General features: G+C 43.7%; 1 protein-coding gene across 5 annotated transcripts in view; it reads left to right on the top strand.

The window, feature by feature from the left end:
* Positions 1–13077: 13077 nt before the first annotated feature.
* The window catches only part of LOC111872967 (peroxidasin), a gene marked incomplete at its 3' end in the record, with an annotated part of 268973 nt that continues 257018 nt past the window's right edge, over positions 13078–25032 (top strand). For all 5 annotated transcript variants that reach the window (XM_033754906.1, XM_033754904.1, XM_033754905.1 and 2 more), the window contains 1 exon segment: positions 13078–13279. In XM_033754906.1, coding sequence (XP_033610797.1) covers positions 13119–13279 — 161 coding nt within the window.

The following is a 25032-nucleotide window of genomic DNA, read 5'->3' as shown; positions in this document are numbered from 1 at the left end:
TCAGTGTTCTTTCATATGAACCTACAACCCAGTTTCAGTTATACTTGCATTGTTTGAAATGGAAACATAAGGATGAAAAGACTCGTCTAACTCATGAGTTCTTAAGAACCTGGTACTTGCTCAGATGGTCGGGAAATTCTGTGTTTTTCGTCACAGAGTTTAAGAGTCCATTTATGAACCTTATCCACATGAATTCAGTCCACATCTTCATACCCTATATTTTAAAGATCCATTATAATATTATCCCCCAATCTACACTCCAGTACCCAAGTGATCTCTTCCCTTCTGGTTTCCTGCCTAAAATTTTATATTCATGTTTCATCTTCCCCATATATGCTCATGCACCCGCCATACTTCCCTTCATTTGAGCACTTTAATATCCATGGAGCAAATCACAGTGGTGATGTACATCTGGGTTTATTCTATGTTTGTGTTGTTTTGTGATGGGCTGATCCCCTGTCCAAGGAGATTTACCGACTGTGTAGAGGATAAAGAAAGAAGTGAAACAAAGTGTTTCATGTATGCCCTATGCTCCAAAGTGGTATCAACAACAAAGAGAGAGAATATTCATAGAAAAATGCATAGTCTTGTTCTGTTTCAGCTGCACACATGTCCCATAGACCTTCCCATATCTCTTCTAGTTATATTTAGTAAATTCATTTGATAATGACTTCATTGACATCTACTTTGTGGGGGGACTAGAGAGTGATTCATTCATTCATCAGTAATCTGTCAAGACGACAGGTCCACAGTCTCTTCCAAAACAATTCCTCCACTTAATGAGATCTAGAGCTTTCTCCTTCAAATGACAGTATCCTCTTCTGTCCCCAAGGTCATCCAGCATCTTCTTACGTCTTCTACCTTGTCTTCATGTCACTTCTATCCGCCCCTATATCTTTCCTTCATTAACTTCTTTTAGAAGGCAGTTTCTGTGTAAAACATGACCAATCCAATTAGCCTTCCGTTTTCTTATTTCGTGTAGGATATTCCTCTGCTCACTGACTCTAATTAACACTTCTTCATTTCTTACATAATCGGTCCAACTGATCTGCTCCATCCTTCTCCAACGCCACATTTCGAAACTTTCCAGGTGTTTCTGATCTACTGCCCTAAGTGTCCATCTAGAGAATGAAGGTGGTGAAAAATATATCATTTGTGGTGTGTACTGGTCCCAAGCGGGATACAATTTCCAGTATATAGGAAACCAACACTAACTGATATTATAGTAACAAATAGTTCATGCCATCCATATGAACAAAACCTATCTGATTTTAACTTCCTACTAAATCGATTATTCATGTATCCGATAACTGGAAACCCAAAAGACACGGAAAGGAACACCATCAAAAAATATTTATATATTTATCTTAGTTCATAATGGTGGGGCACATGGTAGTATAGTTGGCTGAGGCACTATACTGCAAGCCGGAAGGTTGCAGGTTCGAGTACCAGTGAGGTCAATGAATTTTTCAATTTACCTAAACCTTCCAGCAGCAATATGGCACTGGGGTTGACTCAGCCTCTAACAGAAATGAGCACCAGGAAGGTTCGTGGAGGGTAAAGGGCGGCCGGCGCGTAAGGCTGACAACCTTACACGCCATCTATAAGCCGATAATCTAGAAAATATAGGAGCCTTCACGTCTCACAACCCTATGGCCCTTCACAGACCGTTACACGGACAGCTTTACTTTTTAGCCATAATGAAGGTTGTTTACTGAATAGTGAATTGAAAAGGATTTGAAAGGAAGTTGCCGCAGTGTAATTTTAGGTACCGTGAGGTACTCTGCCTTGAGGGACTGAGGAAATCCACGGAAACATCAGTCACGTTAACTTTTCTGCTGGCCGAGACTAGAACGTTTGAAGGACGAAGCATGAGCGAGCCCATTTGGACAGCCTCATTTTGTTGGGCACAACACAATAGCCCGTTGAAATCTACGTGCACACACGTGGTACTGTGATTCCGCAGTTTCAGTTCTGAGCTAAGCTGATACATATTTCATTCTACTGTGGTCCTGAAGATGGCGTCTACCGCTACTCCTCGTCTCTGCAGCTCATAGTCTGTTGTCACATCTCACCGCCCAAATTTCGCCACCATAGGCGTCATACGGAAGAACTTTTGCATTACATAACCTCGATATTTTTTATTGCTTTCAAGAACGTTATTAGGAATGTAATTCACGAAGGATCATATGGGAGGGACTTGTAGTCTCTTTTAGTTACTTGGGGTGCGGTGAGACTGAGTCCACTTGGTACGTTGGCCAATATTTGGTCTATTTTACCAGCGTCGGATGAGGGATGAGTATGGAGCAGTTGGTGGAATAAGAATTGGCAGGGGAAAGAAAATTATTCGGACAGAACCTGCCCCAGTGCTACTTTGTCCATCACAAATCCAACATGGCTTGACCCGGGCCACCACATTGATAAGCCGGCGACCAACTGCCTGAGCTATGGAACGGCCAGTGGCGTATGGGAGAGCTGAGATATATACATAAAATTTTGGTTTAAGGCTGTGAAAGGAAGACCTAGGTGTAACTGGGAGTAAAAAGGTAAAAGGTAAAGTTGCTTCTGTGCTTAAATAATTAACCACTACGCCATGAAGGTGTATGGGGGGAGTGGATGTACAGAGTCGCATCATTTTGACCTCTGCATTATTTGGAAAAAAGTAGTCCGCTTTACCCCCGGGGAAAGAGCCCCCGGTAACCATTGAATAGGAGGCTGCATGTACCCAAGAGCCGGTCTGGACGACAGAAGAGAAAATTTTTGACCCTACCGGTACTTGAACTCTGACCCCTCGGTAGTCCAGCCCGTAGCCAGTCGCTATACCTACTGCGTTATCCCGGAGTATATTATTGAAATCTTGGAGAAATAGTGTGTAAGGATGTTGATTGAATTGATCTGGCTCGAATAGGTTTTACTGGAGGGCTGTTGTGAATGCGGTAACGTATCTTTGGGTTACAAAAAAGGCGGGAAGTTTCTGTGAGTGATTGTTGACTTCTGGAAGAAGAAATGGGTTACGCTGTGTTATGTCATGGCCCCAATATTTGTAGAAAGAAGTGCTGGTATACGAAACTACGGGATCTGTGCTCTTCTCGAGGCACGCAAAAGTGTTTGCTGTAGATTCGTTGCTCTTCTTATGATCTTGACGCCGTGCCATGACGGAGGCAGAGTAAGGAAGAGGCAATTAATCATACAAGATAAACAGGAAGCAAACAATGAAGTACGAAAGATGATAATATTTTTATGATGCAGGCCTCTTCATACGCCGCCTGCGGTGGGTTCAAAATATGAACAGATACGGAGGAGAGCCCCGAGGCTATATAACGCGGACCCCAGGCCGACTAAGGGAGTTCAGTTGCGGAATATTCGCCGGACAGTAACGACGTGAGCACAGAAGCTGAAGAATCTTCATAGTTAAGATCCGTTACCAGGAAACGACTACTGAAAGTTAACCGAGAATACTTAGCGTGTGCCCTAGTGATTTGTAAAGTATGTGGATTAGCGATAGCGTTATAATTGTTTGCAATTCCGAGTCGTGTGTATAAGTGGTCCGTCCAGGTCCTTAGGTTTTGTGTTCATTTTCGTAACGTGATTATTTTTTACGGTGAGGAGTTGTGAGCCCCACGCCCAACCCCCAAGCTGGAGGACCACCCCTTGTCGGCTGTCCGCTACTGCTTATTCGATATATTTTCAGCTTCCCTACATACCTGGAGGTCGTCTCCTCCATCCGCAACCTGAGGATGCGCCATGCCGTGGTGACAAGGGACCCACCTAACATGGCCTGAGGGTGTTTGAGAACAGGGTGGTGAGAATATTTGGACCGAAGAGAGATGAAGTGACAGGAGGTTCGAGAAAACTGCATAATGAGGAGATTCATAACTTGTTCTCTTCTCCGAGTATAATTAGAATGATCAAGTCAAGGAGGATGAGATAGTCAGGGCATGTAGCACGAATGGGGAGGAAGAAGAATGCATATAGGATATTGGTGGGAAAGCCAGAAGGAAAGAGACCACTGAGAAGACCAAGGCGTAGGTGGGTGGACAATATTAAAGTGGATCTTAGAGAGAGAGGATGGGATGGTATAAATTGGGTTGATCTGGCTCAGGATGTGGACCAGTGGAGGACTCTTGTGAATACGGTAATGAACCTTCTGGTTCCATAAAATGCTGGGAAATTCTTAAATATCTGCATAATTGGCGGCTCCTCAAGAAGGGCTCAGCTCCATGAGTAAGTAAGTAAGGGTATAAGTGGTCAATAAGTCTATTCACTAATCCAGACCCCGTCTATAGTCACACATACGAGTTTACATGATATAGTAGATATAGTAGAAGATTTTAGTGTGATTTCTTCTCTTCAGTTTTGATTTCCTCATCAAAAATCCATCTTAGGGGCGGTGTCTGTATTTCTCCTCCCTTTCTGCGGGCGCCCATTCACCTGGAGTTTGTTCAGTGCACAGTTTTATCTTCCCAATCCGTAACAACTGACCATATATCTCTGTATGGATATCCATAACTCCATGGCCCTTTGCCTCCTACAACTGCATACATTTAGCCTGCGTTTTCGGAACACCGCGAGAATGTTTCTAATGCCAAAATGGGTCGTATTAGAAGAGCGAAAATTGTAAATATGTATCATAGCTCCAATTTGCAGTTCGTCTTAGCATCTGATATTTTTGTCTCCTGTCACATAAACAGAGGAGTCGAGATAGCTCAGTCGGTACAGCGACTGGCTACGAGCTGGACGACCGAGGGGTCGGATTTCGAGTGCCGGTAGAGTCAAGAATTTTCTCCACATCGTCCAGACCGGCTCTGGGGCCTACCCAGCCTCCTATCTATTGGGTGCCTGGGGCTCTTTCTCCGGTGGTAAAGCGGCCGGGGCGTGAAGCTGACCACTCACCTACAACTAGTGCCGAAATCATGAATATGTGGCTCTATACATCCACTTCCCCATACTCCTTCATGGCCTAGTACTTAGTTAAACACAGTGACAACCGTACGTTTTCCTCAGAAACACTCCGCTGTAGCAAATAATTTACAAGCAATATATATTTTATCGAATGTACAGATAAGTCATAAATTGGTACTGAGGGGTTTTCCCCGGGGATATAGCAGCCGGGACGTGAAGCCGATCACTTGCTTCCAATTAGTGCTGAGTTCAAGAATACGTGGATCTATACATCCACTCCCCCATACACCTTCATGGCATTGTACCTAATTAATTAAGCACAGTGATAACTTTATTGCTACCTTAAACATGAGCCTACGTTTTTCCGAGGCCGCATAAGAGTGTCACATCCACATCTAAAATTTAAGGTTTAGGTGACATCATACAACTTGCCCATTCCTCGTCTGTGATTGTTGTATGAAGCGGTATCACCACGTGCTTAAATATTCGAAATCATGTTGTTCAGGTGATCCCACGTGGAGGCGGATTAGAATACCTCCACCTTAGCCCCTGCGAAACGTAGGCGACGAAAAAGGAACACGGTTCCTTTGGGCTATAATTGGGCCCACCCTTTTCCTTGGGGAAATAAATACAGAGACCTGGTCGTCTAGGTTGGGAGGTAGACGCAAGGCTGACGACCTTGCTCTGTACAAAAATTATTTTTGACAAATATGAAGTGAAAACAGGATGGTTTATTTCAATAGACAGTTTTGGCAGAAACTTATGGAAGGTTTGAAAAAGGGCTGTTCAGCCATTGATGATCATGATGATTGGTCATTTGACCCGAAATTTTATAGTTTCAGGTCGGCCCAACTCCGACGCTCAGAGGTTATTAATCTGGCGTCAGTTCTGTCCTACAGAAGCACCGCTATGATGGTGACGAATGGTCCATTAATGTCAAAGCCAAGCATGATATATGGGGCAAAAGCGTTACGGAAAATTTCCAGATGTTCGTAATAATATATTTTTTCTCCCAAGGACAACACAATATAATATAATTTTCATTTCATGCATCCTGTTGTGTTATAAGATACAACTTCTGTATTAAAACCGTCACAACACAACTATATCAACATGTAGCCGAAACATGTAAGTAAGTAAGTAAGTAAAGCTATCCCTGTACCAGGCCGTGAAGGCCCATAGGGTTGTGAGACGTTGAGGGTCCCACACTATCTAGACCAAGGGTCTCCAAACTACGGCCCGCGGGCCACATCCGACCCGCGATGTGATTTTATCCAGCCCGCGAAAGAATTGTGCAGAAATGCGCCAATTGAACTTATTTTCCAGTGAGTACTGGTAAATGTGTTTCCGATCTTATTGATCTGACATATTATAATGCAGTTCGATGGCTTAGCTGTGGAAAGGTTCTTTCGCGCTTCTTTCAGCTCAGGAATGAAATTGATATGTTTCTTACCGAAAAACCCATCACGAACCACTTTTAACAGATACCGAGTGGCTTTGGAAATTAGCATTTTTTGCTGATCTGGTCAACCATATGAACCATTTGAATTTAATGTTGCAAGGTGAAAATAACTTAGTCTGATTTATTTGCACTTGTCAAGGCATTCAGAGCGCAAAGTTGATACTTCTGGAAAGCCAAGTGAAAAATTGTAACTTTGTTCATATGCTACAGTGTGCAGAGTTGCACAAAAAGGGTGAAGCAGAATTCCCTTCCTCGTTTGCAAATTTAGTCAGATTCAGATTTGAAAGAACAATTTCGGAAGCGATTTGCTGATTTGGATTCCAGTGCTCAGGAAATTAGATTGTTTCAAAATCCATTTGACTGTGATGCTGCAGATTTCCCAAGTCAAATTCAAATGGAAAATGTTGAACTTCAGGAAAAGTATCATATTAAAGACAAATACAAGGAAGGAAATTTGATCGAATTTTATAAATTTCTGAACTCTGAGTAATTTCCAAATTTAAAGAAATTTGCTTGTAAATTTATCTCCATTTTTTGGACGACATATCTGTGTGAACAAACCTTTTCCCAGATGAAGTACATCAAGTCGAAATACAGGGCAAATTTATCCGATGAACATTCAAAGTCGCTACTTGTTATAGAGTTTCAAGTTTTGAACCTCAATTTAATCAGATTTTAAGAATGCAAAAATTGTTCCATCATTCACATTAATTGTTTTTTGTATAGTTTCTGATGAAAATATGAGCATTTGCTGCTACTGTCTGTTGTCATTAATGTACGATAATTTATTCTCACGTACTTTATATTTAGTTTATGAAATCCTGTGCTTTCAATAAAACTCGTATACCTAGAGTTATTAATTTCTCATTTTATCCGGCCCGTTGAAAGTGCTGAATTACCTAATGTGGCCCGCGGTTCGAAAAGTTTGGAGAGCCCTGATCTAGACAATCGGCTCAAAGATGGCGGTAAGCTTGTCAGCCTGACGCGCCGGCCACGCTTTACTCCCCAGGAAAATTATTTAATTAATTCCTGGTACTCATTTCTGTTAGAGGCTGTTAGAGGAAGCCAAAAGCCCCAGGAATCGAACCCGGACCTCTGGATCTGTAGCCAGGAACTCTGACCACTAGATGCGATCTAGAGCTTTCTCTTTCAAATGAAAATATCCTCTTCTGTCCATCGGTGTAGTGAGTGGCTACGGTCTTTACGACAGAGGGTTCGGAGCTCAAGTCTCATTAGGGGCGAGATTTTTATCTTCTCCACGTCGTATAGACCGGTTCTGGTGCCTCTTAGCCTTCTACCCAGTGGGTATCGGGGGTAAAGCGACCGGTGCGTGAAGCTGACCAATCACCTCGAACTAGTGCCATGGTCAAGAATACGTGGATCTATACATCCTCTCCCTCATGCTCCTTCATGACGTAGCGCTTAATTAGTTAAGCACAAGGAGAACTTTGCCTTTTGCATTTATAATACTCGTAAATGTACTTCTGTTATAATCAAGAGCTTCCATATTAACGTTCCAGGGCACGTGGGAGTGTAGTTGTTTGAGGCACTATGCTACAAGCCGGAAGGTATCGGGTTCGATTCCTGATGAGGTCATTGGATTTTTCAGTTAACCTAAACCTTCCAGCCGTACTATGGCTCTGGGGTCGGCAAAACCTCTGACAGAAATGAGTACCAGGAATCTTCCTGGGGATAAAGGGCAAGCCGGCCGACGAGTAAGGCTGACAACTTCACCGCCATCTGTGAGCCAATTGTCTAGACAATGTGAGAGCCTAGACGTTTCACAACCCTGTGGGCCTCCACGGCCTGTTACAGTGGTAGATTTACCGATACTTTTAACTTGTTATCTTTCCGAATATACCCGAATATTACAGACTATAATTAAACGAAGCTTCGACCAATCTGAATTTATAGGGCTGGTTGTACATAACATACATTTCATTTATATAATTTGTCGTACTGGACATAGAAACAACATTACAGTCCGCGGTGTGGGGGTTATGGATGATACACGATGGGTACTGGTGACCTGTGACCGCTTCAGTGTCCGAAAGTATCAGCGACAACGACAGTTGCCAAGTGCGACAGTGGTCGCAAAGAACCATGCGATCAACCTACTGTAAGTGTCAAACTAGTTGCTCAAAGGATCAGTCAGACAGACAAAATGGTGATCTCAGCACGACCATGGAAAAAATATTATATTAAAATGGGGTCCTGAAATATATTCTCTCGGGATGGTAAGGGCCAGGGAGTTGTTTTAGTAGATGCAGATCCCATGTGGAGGTGGGGTCGACTACCTCCACCGTAGCCCTGCGAGTTGCAGGATGCAACGAGAAAGGAAGTCTCGAATCTGAGAGAGTAAAACATGGTCACCCGAGAATGACTGCGCTGGCGAGGGCCAGCAGTAATTGTAAACGACAGACACGTCCTCTCGTCAGAGAGCGCCCCATCTCAACGAACGCGCAACTGTCTGACAGCAATAAGAATCTCGTCGTAAACCCCAGATGGGTGATTTTTTTCCAAAATCCACTAGCCGACTGACCGTCGGTTGTATCATAAGACTCAGACTCAGTAGATGCAGTCACTGAAGCAAAGAGGAAACGTTAAAGGAATGGCTCCATGTGAAGGATGTCTTTGAAAGTAAAGAGTATGGCAGGATTGCTCATACGTAAAAAGTATGAAAATAATGTGGCGTGCATACCCTTTGCTTGGCAAAGACCTCGAGACAAGCAACGAGTATAGCCGTTGCTAGGCAGTAGGAGAATAAACACCTGGCCGTTTCTGAACAACGGCTTGGTAAACACGTTCCCGTGGAAAAGAACACGCGCGCAACAATAGAAGAACTGTGTTTTCGATGTGGTCTTCGTCGAAAAGTTGTCTTGAAGACAATTAAATTGACCAATTCAGACCCGTGTGGAGGCGGGGTCGAATACCACCGCCGTGACCCTGCGAGTGGCAGAAGGCGACGAAAAAGGAAGTCTCAAATCTGAGACAGTAGAATATTGTCGCGAGTCCCAAGGGACTCGGACCTGAGAGCGACTGCGCTGTCAAAGGCCAGCAGCATATACAAAATACAGACTCGTTCTCTCGTCAGAGAGGTCGCTCCACAAAAACAAAAAAACCGTAACTGTCAAACAGTAATAAAAATCTGGTCATGAGCCCCAGATGGGGCTCGATAGCAAGACTTACTGACTGACTGACTGACCGTCAGTCGCAATGTGACTTTGACTTTGACTGTGACTTTGACCAGTTCATTTATCAGTTGAGGGTTGGCAGCTCAATTGAGCTTTGCAATGGAGGCTGAGAAGAGATGGCGCAATAGTTTAGTTGACAGTTGACAGCTGACAGGAGTTCTGTACGTGACTCGAGCACGGAAACAGAGGAAGAGTTTGTTAAAATCCGTTATCAAGCAGTGGCTAGTGAAGACTGTAACAGATTGACTAAGCTCTAAACTTTGTCCTGCTTGTAACACCTCCGCACGGACCGCGTAGAAAACACCACTCATTGTTTTATTCATTGTTTCGTGCTGAGCCATTGGCGCGGACTGCGCAGGAAACGCCGCTTTCCACTCAGTCCAGTGGAGCGCACTGACATTTATATTGTAGAAATTCTTTAGTGACAGACTTCGGGATGTTAAGACTTTGGAATATTTTACTGATATGATACCATTTGTTAACATGTAAGCATTTAATTCCATAGCGTAAAGATGGTACGGCCTAAATCCCATAATACTTATTACATTTTAATCGTTACAGTCCAGTATCGAGTGTTTCTGAACCACAGAATACTGCACAGATCTCTAGCGGCTATAAAATTAAAAGAAGACCGTCTCTGTGGTCTAGTGGTCAGAGTTCCTGGCTACAGATTCAGAGGTCCCAAGTTCGATTCCCGGCGCTACCAGATTTTCTGAGAAGTAGTGGGTCTCAAACGGGATCCACTCAGCCACTTGAGGATAATTGAGGAGCTATTTCAAGGAAATAGCGGCTCCGGTCTAGAAAACTGAGATTAACTGCCGTGGGGATCCGTTGAGCTGACCACCTGACACCCTCTATCCGCTAAATTTGGCACTAACTTCGCCGAAATGCGGAGGTCGCTCGGTCGATATAGTTCGCTTGCGGACTACAGGCTACGGAGTTTTTTACGGTTGTGAAGATTCGTAGGCCTAGTATAGTCGCCTGGGTTGTGATATCGTGTAGTCTGGTATTTCCCCGTCTTCTACACTGAATCTTTGATAACCACCTACCAGACTGCACGGTGTCATACACCAGAAGAAAGCAGTATGAATGGTAGGGTGTTCATGGCTGGCGAATAGGTTTCCGAAGAATTCGGTCGTGGCTTATTTGAACGTTTATCCAAAGAAAAATGTCTGTTACGAAAGTAAATTATTCGAGCCAGATTCTGACTGGTTACATCCCAGATACCGCCACTCTAACCTGATCTATAACCTAGATATGACTGCCAGATGATATTAGTCCCATGTGAATGTTCAATTAAGAAGGATGTGTCAGTAGTTGTGACCGATCGTAGGTCATTCATGTTATGCTCGAACCGAGTATCCGGAGAGCCGGGAATCCATTCTTGTCAGGTGCAGGGACTTTCCTTTCTGCCTTGGTGTTCAGACTGACCCTGGGGTCTTCACTGCTTCCTTTCCACTGGGCTGTTTCATCAGGGGTGAGGCGACCGGAGCGCGGAGCTCAATTTCGATTAGTGCAGAGGTTAAGTATGCTCAGGGATACCGTCGCTCCCACATAACCTTCATGGCGTATTGTTTGTACATGGAGGAACTGTATACGTTTGCCGGCAGCGTGGCAGCCAATGGGCGTCCGCTGCTATCATGTGGTGTTGACGTTGGGGGGGGGGCACGCTCAGCGGCACGAAGCGAGCGTCATTTGCTTCCACAGCGAAACGCGAACGTAAACTGCGTTACCAAATTCAGTGGTCAAATATTGAAATAAACCAAACAGCTGAGGTGTAATTGATAGTAGGTTACATTATGTATGCACCTGCCCCCTCTTGGTGACAGTGACTGCTGAAGTTGACATTTTATATTTCATTTCCCCTGCTCGGGAGCCTGTGTAGCTCAGTAGGTACAGTCACAAAACTTACAGGATGCACGACCCAGGAACCGGCATACGATTCTTGGCTGGGGGAAAGAAGGCGTTTTCAGATCGACTTTAGGGCCCACTCAGTTCCCTATCCGAAATGTGCTGAGGGCTTATACTGGAGAGTAAAGCTCTATGAACTGCTGAAGTTAAGCATTCATGGACCTACACCTTCATTCTCCCATACGCATTCATGACGTAGTGCTTAATTAAGCACAGGGATAATTTTATGTTTACATTTACGTGCAGAAGAATACAGAGAAATTTAAAGTTGTTGCTGTGCTTAATTAAACATAAGGCCTGAAGATGTACGGAGGAGTGGATGTATATCTCCACACATTAACATTTTTGCTAGATGGATGTAAACATTCACCTTCAAGCCCTGGCTCTTTTAGACTCCTGTACCCACTGGATGGGAGGCTGGGTGAGCCTCAGAGCCGGTCAGAGTTATCATCAGATAGTGACGTGGATACTTGCATCGTTATTAGGAATTTACAAAATTTCTGTTCCCATCAGGAACGAGAATTGCCATGCCGGAGATCGCTTTGAGAAACACGGGATTTTTCTTCCGTAAGGTTGCGTACTCATGGCATGAAGTACCCTCACAGATGTTTCAGATGGAAAGTATGAATTCTGTGATGGAAGACCTAAAACTATCATCATCGGAGATATAGCATTGTGAGCTCGTATATGCATTATGGGTGTAGAGACAGATTGTGGAGGGAGATGAGTTTATGGAATAAAGTTTACGTTATTGCCTAGTGATACAGACCAATTTCTTGTTTTTTGAACGACTTAGCATAGCGAAATCTTCACGTTTTACGCCCTGGAAATAAAGTTTATTCACTCTTGTTGCCTTCTGTCCCGATTCTATATCTTGCCCTAACACTGTTAAACACAAATTATCTTACATATAAAGGCCAATTTTGTCAGTTTGTATTTTCTGTCACAGCAAGAGTTACTGTCACCGAGAACGGCGTCTCGAACATGAGTTAGACGTGTGGGAGGCTTGTGCACAAGGGAGATTGTTATAGACGTTTCAAAATGTCACATTAGAGCACATCCTTGCTAATCCGGGTTAATTAGGGGAATTAGTGAAGCAAAATGTAGCCCTAAAAGACAAAACAAAATTAGAACATTAATAACTGGAAAATTTGATGATATAAATAGTGATGATGGAAATAAATAAAAACATAACTGTAGAGCCTTTATTTAAAAATATTGATGATGAAAAACTCGAAAGTTGTAGTTGTTTCTGTACGTAATAATGCAGATTTGAAGAACCCGTCCAAATTTTGTCCCAACAGGCAACTGACTCATTTGCCTTTCCTACATGCCATGTGTCTTGTAATGTACTCAACTGTGGATAATATTTTTTATTTCTCTTATTTCGATCCGGAATAACTGCAACCGGATTAGCGAGGATTTGCTGTATTACTTTACGGAAACAAAGTTTCCGGTTATTTGGCGAAGTTAGTTCAGAATGTGTTCCATTGTTGCAAGGAGCAATGCAAATTGAAGGTACGACTGAGAGCAGCATGGATCGCTGCAGTCGCACTGAGCAGATCGGACGCATATAGGAGGCTGTGCCAGCTAGTCAGTCGCGTCCTGCCCAGCGCGCGCGGAAGTTAGTGTTGTGGTGTTCTGTGTGCATGGCTGCGATGCTTGGCTTTCTGGTGTTTCTGGTCGCTTTGACGACAGGGTTGGCTGAAGCCCAGTGTCCTGCCAGGTGTCTGTGTTTCCGTACGACAGTCAGATGCATGTTTCTGCAGCTGGACAGCGTTCCAGAGGTGCCCCCAGAGACAACGATCCTGTGAGTAACAGACTCTCTTGAGACATTAAAACGGATACAAGATGTATATATTTGACTGAATGGTGGCATGGCGTAATAAACATACTCCAAAGCATAAGCAAATGGGCCAGTAAGTCAAGGAGGTTAGGGGAATATATTTGGCAATCACAGTGGTCGTGCGGCCTAAGGCATGAACTGTCTTCGCTTGCTCGTAAGCTGGGATCGTGGGTTCGAATCCAGCTCCAGGCATGGATGTCTGTATTGTGTGCGTTTAGCCTGTGTTTATATTGTTCTCTGTGTAGGTAGAGGCCTTGCAGCAGGCTGATCCCTCGTCCATGGAATACTACAGACTGTATAGGATCAAGAAATTGAAAAAGCGGCCGAAGCCCAGCAAAGGGTTGTAGAGCCATGATGATGATGATGATGATTATTATTATTATGATTATGATAAGGGAATATCTTTAGGTCAGACGACGTCTGTGTCAACCGAAGATGATAAATGCGTAATTCGATAATTTGATTTGTAAACAAATGTAAACTATTGTGTTCCCTTTTTGTCAGTTGGTTACATATTATGAGGCAAACAGTTGGTACTGTGGTATGAATGAAATCCTTAAGATTAATGTCTGAATTAAATTATATGAACATGTAAACTGGCGAATTCCTGCATTATTAAATGAAAGGGTGAATTGGTGTATTAGGGAGCAAATGAATGCGTCTTATGACATGTGACATAATGCACCGCAAAAAAATGTACATTGTGATTGCTGGTAGTATGGGGGCCGGCAGAAGGTTTCATGTCAGTCATATGCCCCATCCCCCTCCATGATTAGAAAGAAAATCGAAATAAATATGCCGAAAATTAACGCCAAAAATTAGAATAATTTGAAACGATCCGTAAAAATATTCTTAAACGGCATAAACGTAAGTTTGTAATCAGATTTCTCCACCCCCCGAAACAGTTTTAACGGCACCTTTGGCGGGATGGGTTAGTCTCTAGTGTTAATTATTGGGGTGGGGGATATTCGTCATAAAGTTTTTTTTTTTTTCTGCTATGAATAACAACGAAAGAAACGGCGATCCAAGTTATACGAGTTAAGTAAGCGGACATACCTTCCAGTGGCTGGGCGCCCACAAGGCCGGTCGGAGTGATGTGCTTGTTTGTCGTTTCAGCATCATTCGATTCTGTGCAGAATATTGTTGCGATATTAACAGGGTCTGACGTGCCGATGAGCGAATGAATATCCATATAGTTTAAAACATTTTAAACATGATTAATTATATTTCTTTTAAGTTTAAATTATTTTATTCATATATACAAAACTATAATTTTGCCTGTGGTTCTATATGGGTGTGGTCTCTGACATTAAAGGACGAACATAGACTGAGGGTGTTTGAGAACAGGGTGTTGAGGAGAATATTTGGACCGAAGAGAGATGAAGTGACAGGAGGTTGGAGAAAACTGCATAATGAGGAGCTTCTTAACTTGTATTATTCTTCAAGTATAATTAGAATGATCAAGTCAAGGAGGATGAGGTGGGCAGGGCATGTAGCACGAATGGGGGAGCAGAGGAATGCATATAGAATGTTGGTGGGAAAGCCAGAAGGAAGGAGACTACTGGAAAGACCAAGGGGTATGTGGTTGAACAATATTAAAACGGGTCTTAGAGAGATAGAATGGGATGGTATGGATTGGGTTTATCTGGCTCAGGGTATGGACCAGTGGAGTGCTCTTGTGAACACGACAATGAACCCTCGAGTTTCATAAAATGCTGGGAAATTCTTGAGTAACTGCAGAATTGGCGGCTCCTCAAGAAGGGCTCAGCTCCATGAGTAAGTGATATCACGTAATATTATAAGAACTCCACAGTGTTGCGGATCATTTGGTGTGAGCACCTCCAGTTTGAAGAGCACTCGCTAACAAGAATCTGTTTCCAATCAAATATCAGATTTTAAAAGCCGTGAATAAACATATCATGGCCTTGTGGCTTATGACACCATGTGCTTTTTATATATGTATATTGTATGTTATAAATTAATGACGCTGTCAGTTTCTGAGACTATATAACGTCGAATGGCAGGCTGATTAATGAATTATTCATTGGAAAGGAGGATATTGGTCCTGGCGTAATCTAAGGTATTATTATTTCCCTGAAGGAACTGAGGTAAACCACGTGAAAGTTATACCCGAATGACAGGCCTGTCGGCCCAGATATGAAACCGGGACCATCGAAACTCACAGTAGGAGAGGAAACCAAATTATCCTCGACGTTAGCAGGGTAGCGTCGTCTTTCGAAACGTCGGAACCCACCTACCCGACTACAGAGTGTGAACCTAAAGACCGGAATGATTCGCCTTTTGATGATTTATACCTCAAGAAATCCATTAAGATGACGAAGTCGCAAGAATGCCCCTATTTGCTACTGCCGCTCACAGCAACAGTGCCCTGGAGTGCTACAGTATCGATCCTTACGAGAGACGTAATTTACGGAGTTCATAATACGCCACGTCGTCTTGTTATTCAGGGTGAAGCAAAATTGGCACACAAGTACTCCATAGGGCGATTCATTGTTAAAATAAGTATAACATGCCACAGAACGTACGCCGTGAGACTCCTATTTTTCAAGAGACATGTCGCCGTCAAATGGGGCAGCATACTTAGCATTATTATTTGTCACGACGGTACATAGCGCGTTGATAGGTGTACTCAAGACACACAGCGCGCAGCAGGGACCCGAACACACACACACACACACGAAGAATAGTCATGCTCGTAACCCCTTGGCATGTGTAATAGTCGAGCTGGTAAGGCTCCAAGAGGATATGCGCTGCCTTATCCTGGTTGCCACCCGCGTGAATCCAGGTGGCGCACACGCTGTTACGGACACGAACCAAACAACATGCCGTAACAGCAGTTGTGGAGGGAAAGCCATGGAGAATTTCACGCGATACTGAACTGGGCCTGTCCCAAACAGTAGTCCCCAGAATATTTCATGACGATCAGTTACATTCATACTACTACTAGCGGAGTGTACGTCTATTGTCTAGATCAGGGATCTCCAAACTTTTCGAATCGCGGGCCACATTAGGTAACTCAGCACTCTCAACGGGCTGGATAAAATGAGAAATTAATAACTCTAGGTACTGGATGTGCTCGGAGACTTCAAATTAGGAGGGCAAATTATTCAAACTGTGAAATATGCAGATGACCTTGTGTTAATGGCTAAGGAAGAAACTGCTACAGGGTATGATTGCTAGACTAATTGAAATTGGAAGGTGCTATGGCATGAAAATGAATGTGGAGAAAACAAAAGTAATGAAAATTTCGAGACAACTAACCTCAGTCACAATAAAGATAGACCAAAAACAACTGGAGAATGTGAAATGTTTTAAATATTTGGGTAGCTTGTTAACAGATGATGGAAGGTGTACTAGTGAAATTAAATCCAGGATTGCCATGGCAAAAGCTGCATTAGCAAGAAGAAGAATCTTTTTACCAGCAAATTGGACTTAAATTTGAGGAAGAAACTAGTGAAATGCTACATTTGGAGCATAGCTTTGTATGGGGCTGAAACATGGACACTTAGGGCAGTAGATCAGAAACATCTGGAAAGTTTCGAAATGTGGTGTTGGAGAAGGATGGAGAAGATCAGTTGGACCGATTATGTGAGAAATGAAGAAGTGTTATTTAGAGTCAGTGAGCAGAGGAATATCCTACACGAAATAAGAAAACGGAAGGCTAATTGGATTGGTCATGTTTTACGCAGAAACTGCCTTCTAAAAGAAGTTATCGAAGGAAAGACAGAGGGGCGGATAGAAGTGACAAGAAGACGAGGAAGAAGACATAAGAAGAAGCTGGATGACCTTGGGGACAGAAGAGGATACTGTCATTTGAAGGAGAAAGCTCTAGATCGCATTAAATGGAGGAATTGTTTTGGAAGAGACTGTGGACCTGTCGTCTTGACAGATTACTGATGATGATGATATGAGTTTTATTGAAAGCACAGAATGTCATAAACTAAATACAAAGTACGTGAGAATAAATTATCGTATATTAATTACAACAAACAGTAGCAGCAAATGCTCATATTTTCATCACAAACAATAAAAAAACAATTAATGTGAATGATGGAACTCTTTTTGCATTCTTAAATCTGATTAAATTGAGGTTCAAATTTTGAAACGCTAATCACAAGTAGCGACTTTAAATGTTCATCGGATAAATTTGCCCTGTATTTCGACTTGATGTACTTCATCTGGGAAAAAGTTTGTTCACACAGATATGTCGTCCAAAAAATGGAGATAAATTTACAAGCAAATTTCCTTCTTGTGTTTGTCTTTAATATGAAAATTTTCCTGAAGTTCAATAATTTCCATTTGAATTTGACTTGGGACATCTGCAGCATCACAGTCAAATGGATTTTGAAACAATCTAATTTCCTGAGCACTGGAATCCAAATCAGCAAATCGCTTCCGAAATTGTTCTTTCAAATCTGAATCTGACTAAATTTGCAAACGAGGAAGGGAATTCTGGTTCACCCTTTTTGTGCAACTCTGCACACTGTAGCATATGAACAAAGTTACAATTTTTCGCTTGCCTTTCCAGTAGTATCAACTTTGCTCTGAATGCCTCGATAAGTGCAAATAAATCACAGACTAAGTTATTTTCACCCTGCAACTTTAAATTCAAATGGTTCATATGGTTCACGAGATCAGCAAAAAATGCTAATTTCCAAAGCCACTCGGTATCTGTTAAAAGTGGTTCGTGATGGTTTTTCTCGGTAAGATATATATCAATTTCATTCCTGAGCTGAAAGAAGCGCGAAAGAACCTTTCCACAGCTAAGCCATCGAGCTGCAGTATGATATGTCAGGTCAATAAGCTCGGAATCACATTTACCAGTACTCATTGGAAAATAAGTTCAATTGGCGCATTTCTGCACAATTCTTTCGCGGGCCGGATAAAGTCATCGCGGGCCATAGTTTGGAGACCCTTGGTCTAGATGGTCGTTCTCTACGAAAGGAATTTTGTGAATGGCTGCGACATCAACACACGGAGTGTGGTAAGGTAAAGGTTACTGAGGTCCATATGGTTGTGAGACGTCGAGGCTCCCACATTTTCTAGACAATCGGCTTACAGATGGCTGTGAGGTCATTCTCACGCGCCGGCCACTTTTTACCTCCAGGAAGATTCCTGGTACTCATTTATGTTAGAGGCTTGAGTCAATCCCAGGGCCATAAGGCGGCTAAAAGGATTAGGTTAATTTAAAAATCCAGTGGCCTCATCAGGAATCGAACCTGCGAGCTCCCGGCTTGTAGCATAGTGCCTCAACCAACTACGCTACCGCGTGCCCTAACACACCGAGTATGATCTCTTTTATTAATACCGTGTGGAGAGACGAAGCGCGTTCTACGCCTTTGGATATGTCCAATGGCCGTGCCAAGCTCAGGCGGCTAGTCTCTGGCTTCCCACTGCGGCTACCCAGGTTCGAATACAGGTTAGGTCATGTAGGATTTCTGGTGGGCAAAGTGGCACTGGGGCAGGTTTTCTCTAAGCACTTCGGTTTCCCCTGCTAGTTCTCATTCCACCGACTGCTCCACATTCATCATCTGTTGTCCGGAGCTGGTACAATAGGCAAGTTAGTGGCCGAGGCACCAAGTGGACTCAGTTTCGCCCCACCACAAGAAACTAAAAAATCAAATCTGGGTTATGCCAAGCATTGAAATTTATAAATAAATTTTGCAGCGGCAGCTTGGCGGTAAAGTTTTATTTGCTCGAGTCACACGTTGACACAGTGATCAGCATTCAGCCGTTGAACATTTGTTCAAATGTACGTACGTATCGGTAGTGATTGTGTTACGTAGTCCTGTGTTGCACGCAGCGCTTCCTCCCGTGAACAGGCATGAGGCTCGCAAATTGATGTATGGTTTGTTACCGTGCTAATCACAGTGCATACAGACTGCAGGCTTATGCCGCATGGATTTCGTATTCCCTTCGTTATTGATAGTACCTATCTCTACCACAACAGCGCTTGCAGAACCAAAGATAACTACAAACATGGAAATAGCATTTGTTTAATTAAAAATACTCATCCGTAATGAATGGATTTTAGTGCATGAGATCTCCATTATATGTGGCCCTGTATTTGACTAAGGAATAGATTGAATTCAATGGCCCTTGGAAAGATTACCGAATTACAAAAGCTGTTTATTTGACAGCCTACTGCAGTCAAGCGTTCTAAACGCATTCAGCGCCACGTAGTGAAAGTTCTCGAAACAGTACATGAGGTCGTCGATAAAGTAACATTTAGCCGTGCCTTTTGTCTGCTTTGGTCGAAAAGGGTCGATGTGTGATCATGTTTGTATGACGCTCTTGAAGCAATTATTCAGTTCTCATTAATATGTATATCTACGTGTATGACCACCTCTGTGGTCTAGTGGTCAGAATTTTTGGTTACAGATCCAGGGGTTCCGGGTTCGATTCCCAGCGCTACCAGATTTTCTGAGAAGTAGTGGGTCTCGAACGGGGTCCATTCAGCCTCGTGAGGATAGTCGAGGAGCCATTTTAAGGAAACAGCGGCTTCGGTCTAGAAAATCGAGATTAACGGCCGTGGGGAACCGTTGCGCTGACCACTTGACAGCTTCTGTCTGCTAAAGCTGGCACTAACTTCGCCAACACGCGGCGGTCGCTCGGTCGGTATAGTTCGCTCGTGGACTACAGGCCACAGAGTTCTTTTATGTGTACGTGTTATGGTGTTAGAGGTAAGGATACTTCGCGATTCGAAGCTCTGGATAGTAAAGCATGGAGGCCATGCGAACTTGATAGGTGGGACCAAGCTGGAGTCATCAGGAAATAAGGCCATTTAAGGGGGCCGCTTCAGTTTCGGCATATCCGTTTACTGCGTTCAGTGTTCTTTCACATTGGCATTCCAAGTCGTTCTATGCCTATACCGTGTCTTGTTTTGGGAACTCCAGCCATCCATTCTTTGTTGAAACCAGTCATCTTTATAAGCATGAGATAATTATTTTCGCTAGATTTAGGTTGTCCAAATTCGGTATAAATTTATCCATGGGTTATTTAACGACGCTTTCTATATTTAGACGATCGTTGGTTGGTAGGGTAATAGATTAATGATCAATTTGAAAGGATTTGGAAGGAAGGGATCGTGGACTAAGTGAGACATTCTGGGATTTGCCTGAAGGAATTGGAGAAAATCACGAATATATCAGGATAGTCGGTGTCTCGGCCGACATTCGAATCAAGCACCTCCAGAATGAGAGGCATCAACGTGTTCCATTAATACTGTATAAAGATAGTTCTGTGTGACATTTTCTGATGTAGTGTTTGACCGAATTGACGTCAGCATGCATCTGTAACATAGCAGGGTTATTCATCTTCAGACCACTGGGAGGCCGCGTTGCACCTTACGCACCTACCCGCGAGCACTTTGTAACACACTAAGACCATTTTTTTTTTTTGCCGTATAACAGTACAAATGTCCGCCCTGCAGTAATCATATGTATGAAGCACAGTCAGACGGATAAAATTTTGGCTCACAAGATTCAGAACATTCATTTAATTTAATGCTTACTAAATTGTATCGATACTTTGTATGACCTTGAAGTCTTATTGACCCCACATTTTTCTAATTTATTTCTTAGGTGCCATGTGAAATCAATTTAAGGGTTACACGTTACTGAGAACTTCTCATAAAGTTCCTTGCACAAGATTCTCCGCCGTTTTTAAAGCAGAAGGAAAGTGCAAACATAAATCTTACGGAATAGGAAGATACTTTCGCGATCAAAGAGAACCAGCTGGCAGGCGGTTTGCCGCCAGTTGGGCAACCGTGGCATATAGCATCAAATGACGGAATGGTTAGTGAGTAATTTATTACGAAGCGTTTGAAATAGAGCGGCATGGCCAGTGGCCGCGCCATAGCTCAAGCGGTTAGTAGCTGACTTCCCACTGCGGCGGCCCGGGTTCGATCCCGGCTCTGGTCAAGTGGGATTTGTGGTGGACAAAGTGGCGTTGGGGCGGGTTTTCTCCGAGTACTTCGGTTTCCCCTGTCAATCTTCATTCCACCAAATTCTCCAGCATCATAATCACCCGGGGCAGGTATAATAGGCCAATCAGTGGCCACCGTGCTGAGTGGACCCAGTTAGACTCCACCCCCCACTAAGCGAAACGGTATGGCCAGCTTTGGTGAACTGGCCTAATATTTGCCTCTGGGCACTTTTTTTTTTTTTTAATTTTCCTTGGCACTACAGCCCCAGTGGGTTTAGGCCTACCTCCATGAACTTCTCCGTTCGCTTCGGTTTTTCTCGATCTCTTTGGGCGGGTGATCAGCTCGTCGCAAGGCCTCTACCTGTGCACAAACACAGAAAAACGCGAACACACAAACTAAACATCCATGCCCTAAGTGGGATTCGAACCCACGATCCCGGTTTCCAAGCGAGCGAAGACAGTACATGCTTTAGACCGCTCGGCTACCGTGACCTGCCTCTGGGCACTTAGAGCGCGAAAATGGGTGTCTTGCTGCCGATCCTTGGGCTAAGATTAGATCCAAGGACCTCTGGTGTTCCTCACGACCGCTACGTAGGGTCCGAATTCCGTCTTTCGATAAGTTTCCCCCGTAAGAGTATTGTCTTAAATAGCTTTGATAAATGAAACATCTTGCGGGTGGAGGTAAAGCTCCACACATTTTCAACCATGTAGGTAGGACCGAGGATAGCGAAGGGCTACGGTCCGGACGGCCGGGGTTCGATTCCCAGCTAGGGGAAGATATTTTTTCTTCTCCATAGAGTCCAGACCCGCTCTTGGGCTCACCCAGAATCCACTCCAACAGTTTTAGGGGTAAAGAGGCCGGATCGTGAAGCTGATCACTCCATCTAGTGCCGAGGTCGATAATGGTGGAGATGTCTCTGTGCTCCATTAATTGAGCACAGAGACAACTATAACATTTACCCAGATGGGGGTCAGCGCTTAGCATGACTTCCTGACGTGTTACCCTTAGGAAAAGTACCCGGTGGTAGCCGATGGACAGGCGGCTGGGCGGAAAGTCATGGAGAAGAGAAAGTTTGCGTCTCTACCGGTAATAGAACACGAGCCATTCATCCAGGATCCATTCCCTTCATGGTTACACACGTACCTATCCATTGTAATGACGGATTCCAAACGGCATGTTCAACGTAACGTCATCCAGAAAATGGGAGAATGTATGTTGCCCGATAATGCGGTACTCATTACGATCTGGCCCGGGCTCTTCGTACTAAATTCAATATTTTAATCATCGACCCACGTGTTGGGTCCGGATGTGGGCTGAGCTCTTGTAGTGGGTCACTGCGATGGCTTGTGCGTCGACCCACGCATGCGCGTGATTCACTCACCTCTGTTCATTAACCCAATCTTTTGCCCACACGCTGTAGTCATAGTTTCCTTTTGTAACTTACAATAAATAGCTATTATTTTAGTGAACATAATTAACAGACTGCTCTTAGTAATGGAGACGCAGTGTTTCCTGTGAGGTACGAACTGAATTTTTAAGTAGGCTGTTCAGGTTAATCTCGGGATTCAGAGGGTCAAAAAGGTAACCTTGGTATCGTCCTTGTATTTAGACACGAACAAGGTCAAAAGGACCCCACGATTGTTCACCCACAAACAAATGCGGTGACTTTATCATAACTCAGGCGGTTATTCTCTGGGCTCACACCTCAGAGGCCCGGTTTATTCCCAGGACAGTGAATGTGCGATTGCTGGTCGACAGAAATATTCTCGGGTGGGTTTCTCTCCGAGGAATTCAGTACTTATCCTATCAGTTATTCAACAAGTGCTTCATACTCAACCGTCATCAGAGGCTGGTACAGTAGTCCCATTTGAGGCCGCAGTACCAAGGGACTCAGTCTCACCCCACTCCTACAGCCAACTCATCAGGGGCTGGTACAGTAGTCCCATTTGAGGCCGCTTTACCAAGGGACTCAGTCTCACCTCACTCCCACAGCTAGTTTCACCCCACTCCTACAGCTAACTCATCAGGGCTGGTGCAGTAGTCCCATTTGAGGCCGTAGTAACAAGGAACTCAGTCTCACCCCACTCCTACAACTAACTCATCGGATTATTACGGTAGTCCCATTTGAGGCTGCAGTACCAAGGGACTCAGTCTCGCCCCACTCCTACAGCTAACTCATCAGGGGCTGGTTCAGTAGTCCCATTTCCGGCCGCAGTAACAAGAGACTCAGTTCCACCCCACTCCTACAATTAATTCATCAGGGGCTGCTACATTAGTCCCATTTGAGGCAGGATTAACAAAGGACTTGGTCCTATTCTTTTTCTTACAGCTGAAGAGATATAGCTGGCAGGTGGTTCAAGCGATATTTTTGTGACTTCTATTCGGGACGTGCCCCGTTCGGGTCTCGGGTAGGATATCTCTTATCCTGACCGAGGTTTTTCCTGCTTTTCTCAGTCCGGTCACATTTGAAGATCGAGTCTTCAGCCTGTGGGCACGATCTCCCCGGTTCCCGTCCTGTCCAGTTCATTGTTAATTGTAGGCCCACCTCCATGGAGGCGAGTCCTTCTTGAGAAGTCAGCAGGCGATCAGCTGCCCAAGAATTTCCCAACCTTTTACGGAAACCGAAGTTTCATTACCGTGTTCACAAGGACCATCCACTGGTCTCTGTCGTGATCCAGATGAATCTAATCCATGCGACACCATCCCATCTCTCTAAGATACATTTTAATATTATTCACCCACCTACGTCTTGGTCATCCTACTGGTCTCTTTCCTTCTGACGCTTCCACCAACATCCTATATACATTGCTCTTCGCCCTCATTCGCCTTCATTGCCCCGCCCATGTCATATTCCTTGACATGATCGTTGTGATTATACTTAGCGAAGAGTACAAGTTATGAAGCTCCTCGTTATGTAGCTTTCTCCAACCTCCTGTCACTTTGTGTCTCCTCGATCCAAATATTCTCCTAAGTACCCTGTTCTCAGACACCTTCAGTCTGTGTTCCTCCCTTAATATCAGGAGACTAAGTTTCAGACCCATACAGTACCACAGCAAAATTAGAGTTTTATGTATTTTAATCTTGACATTTGTGGACAGCAGAAGGGGGAAAATATGCTTCGAACTGAATAGTAGCAAGCATCACACGATTTTAATCTCCTCTTAATTTCCTCCTGAATCAGGTTTTGATGTGTTATAGTCATTCCCAAATATCTGAACTGTGCCACATTTTCAAAACATCTGTTGGCTCTCTTTATGTCATGAGTTTGTCCTGCTTTCTGGTAACGAGACGTCAGTATTCTCTTACCTGAGATACAGGCAGCATCGTTAGAGACCGCAATTAAAATAAACAAAGAAATGCCTGTAAGCAAAATGTACGACAGATGTAGCCTATTTAGGCGTGTTACTGCGGAGGGCAAACCGTCTCCTTATATGGATCTCTGTCCAAATGGACATGGGTGTGAAGCGGTCTGCATTAAGCACCAATATACGTGTACGTCATTGGATACTGTGCATAGTGTTTATCGGGAAATGTTCCACACCTGTTAGAATGTTCATAGCGTTATGCTGTATATTGTCTGAAGTATGAAAAGCTACAAAATGCAGCGACCATCGCACAATAAGTCTTATTGCACATACAGCAAAGATAATAGCAAAGATACTTAAAAGAAGAATTGAAAGGAAAATAGAGGATGTACTTGGAGAAGATCAGTTTGGATTTAGAAGAGGAAAAGGAACCAGGGATGCAATTGGGATGATGAGAATTATAG

The sequence above is a fragment of the Cryptotermes secundus genome, unplaced genomic scaffold, assembly GCF_002891405.2.
Source record: "Cryptotermes secundus unplaced genomic scaffold, Csec_1.0 scaffold1227, whole genome shotgun sequence".
NCBI classification, from domain to species: Eukaryota; Metazoa; Arthropoda; class Insecta; order Blattodea; family Kalotermitidae; genus Cryptotermes; species Cryptotermes secundus.
The sequence above is the reverse complement of the archived record's forward strand: the minus strand, read 5'-3'. Positions and strand labels throughout refer to the sequence as shown.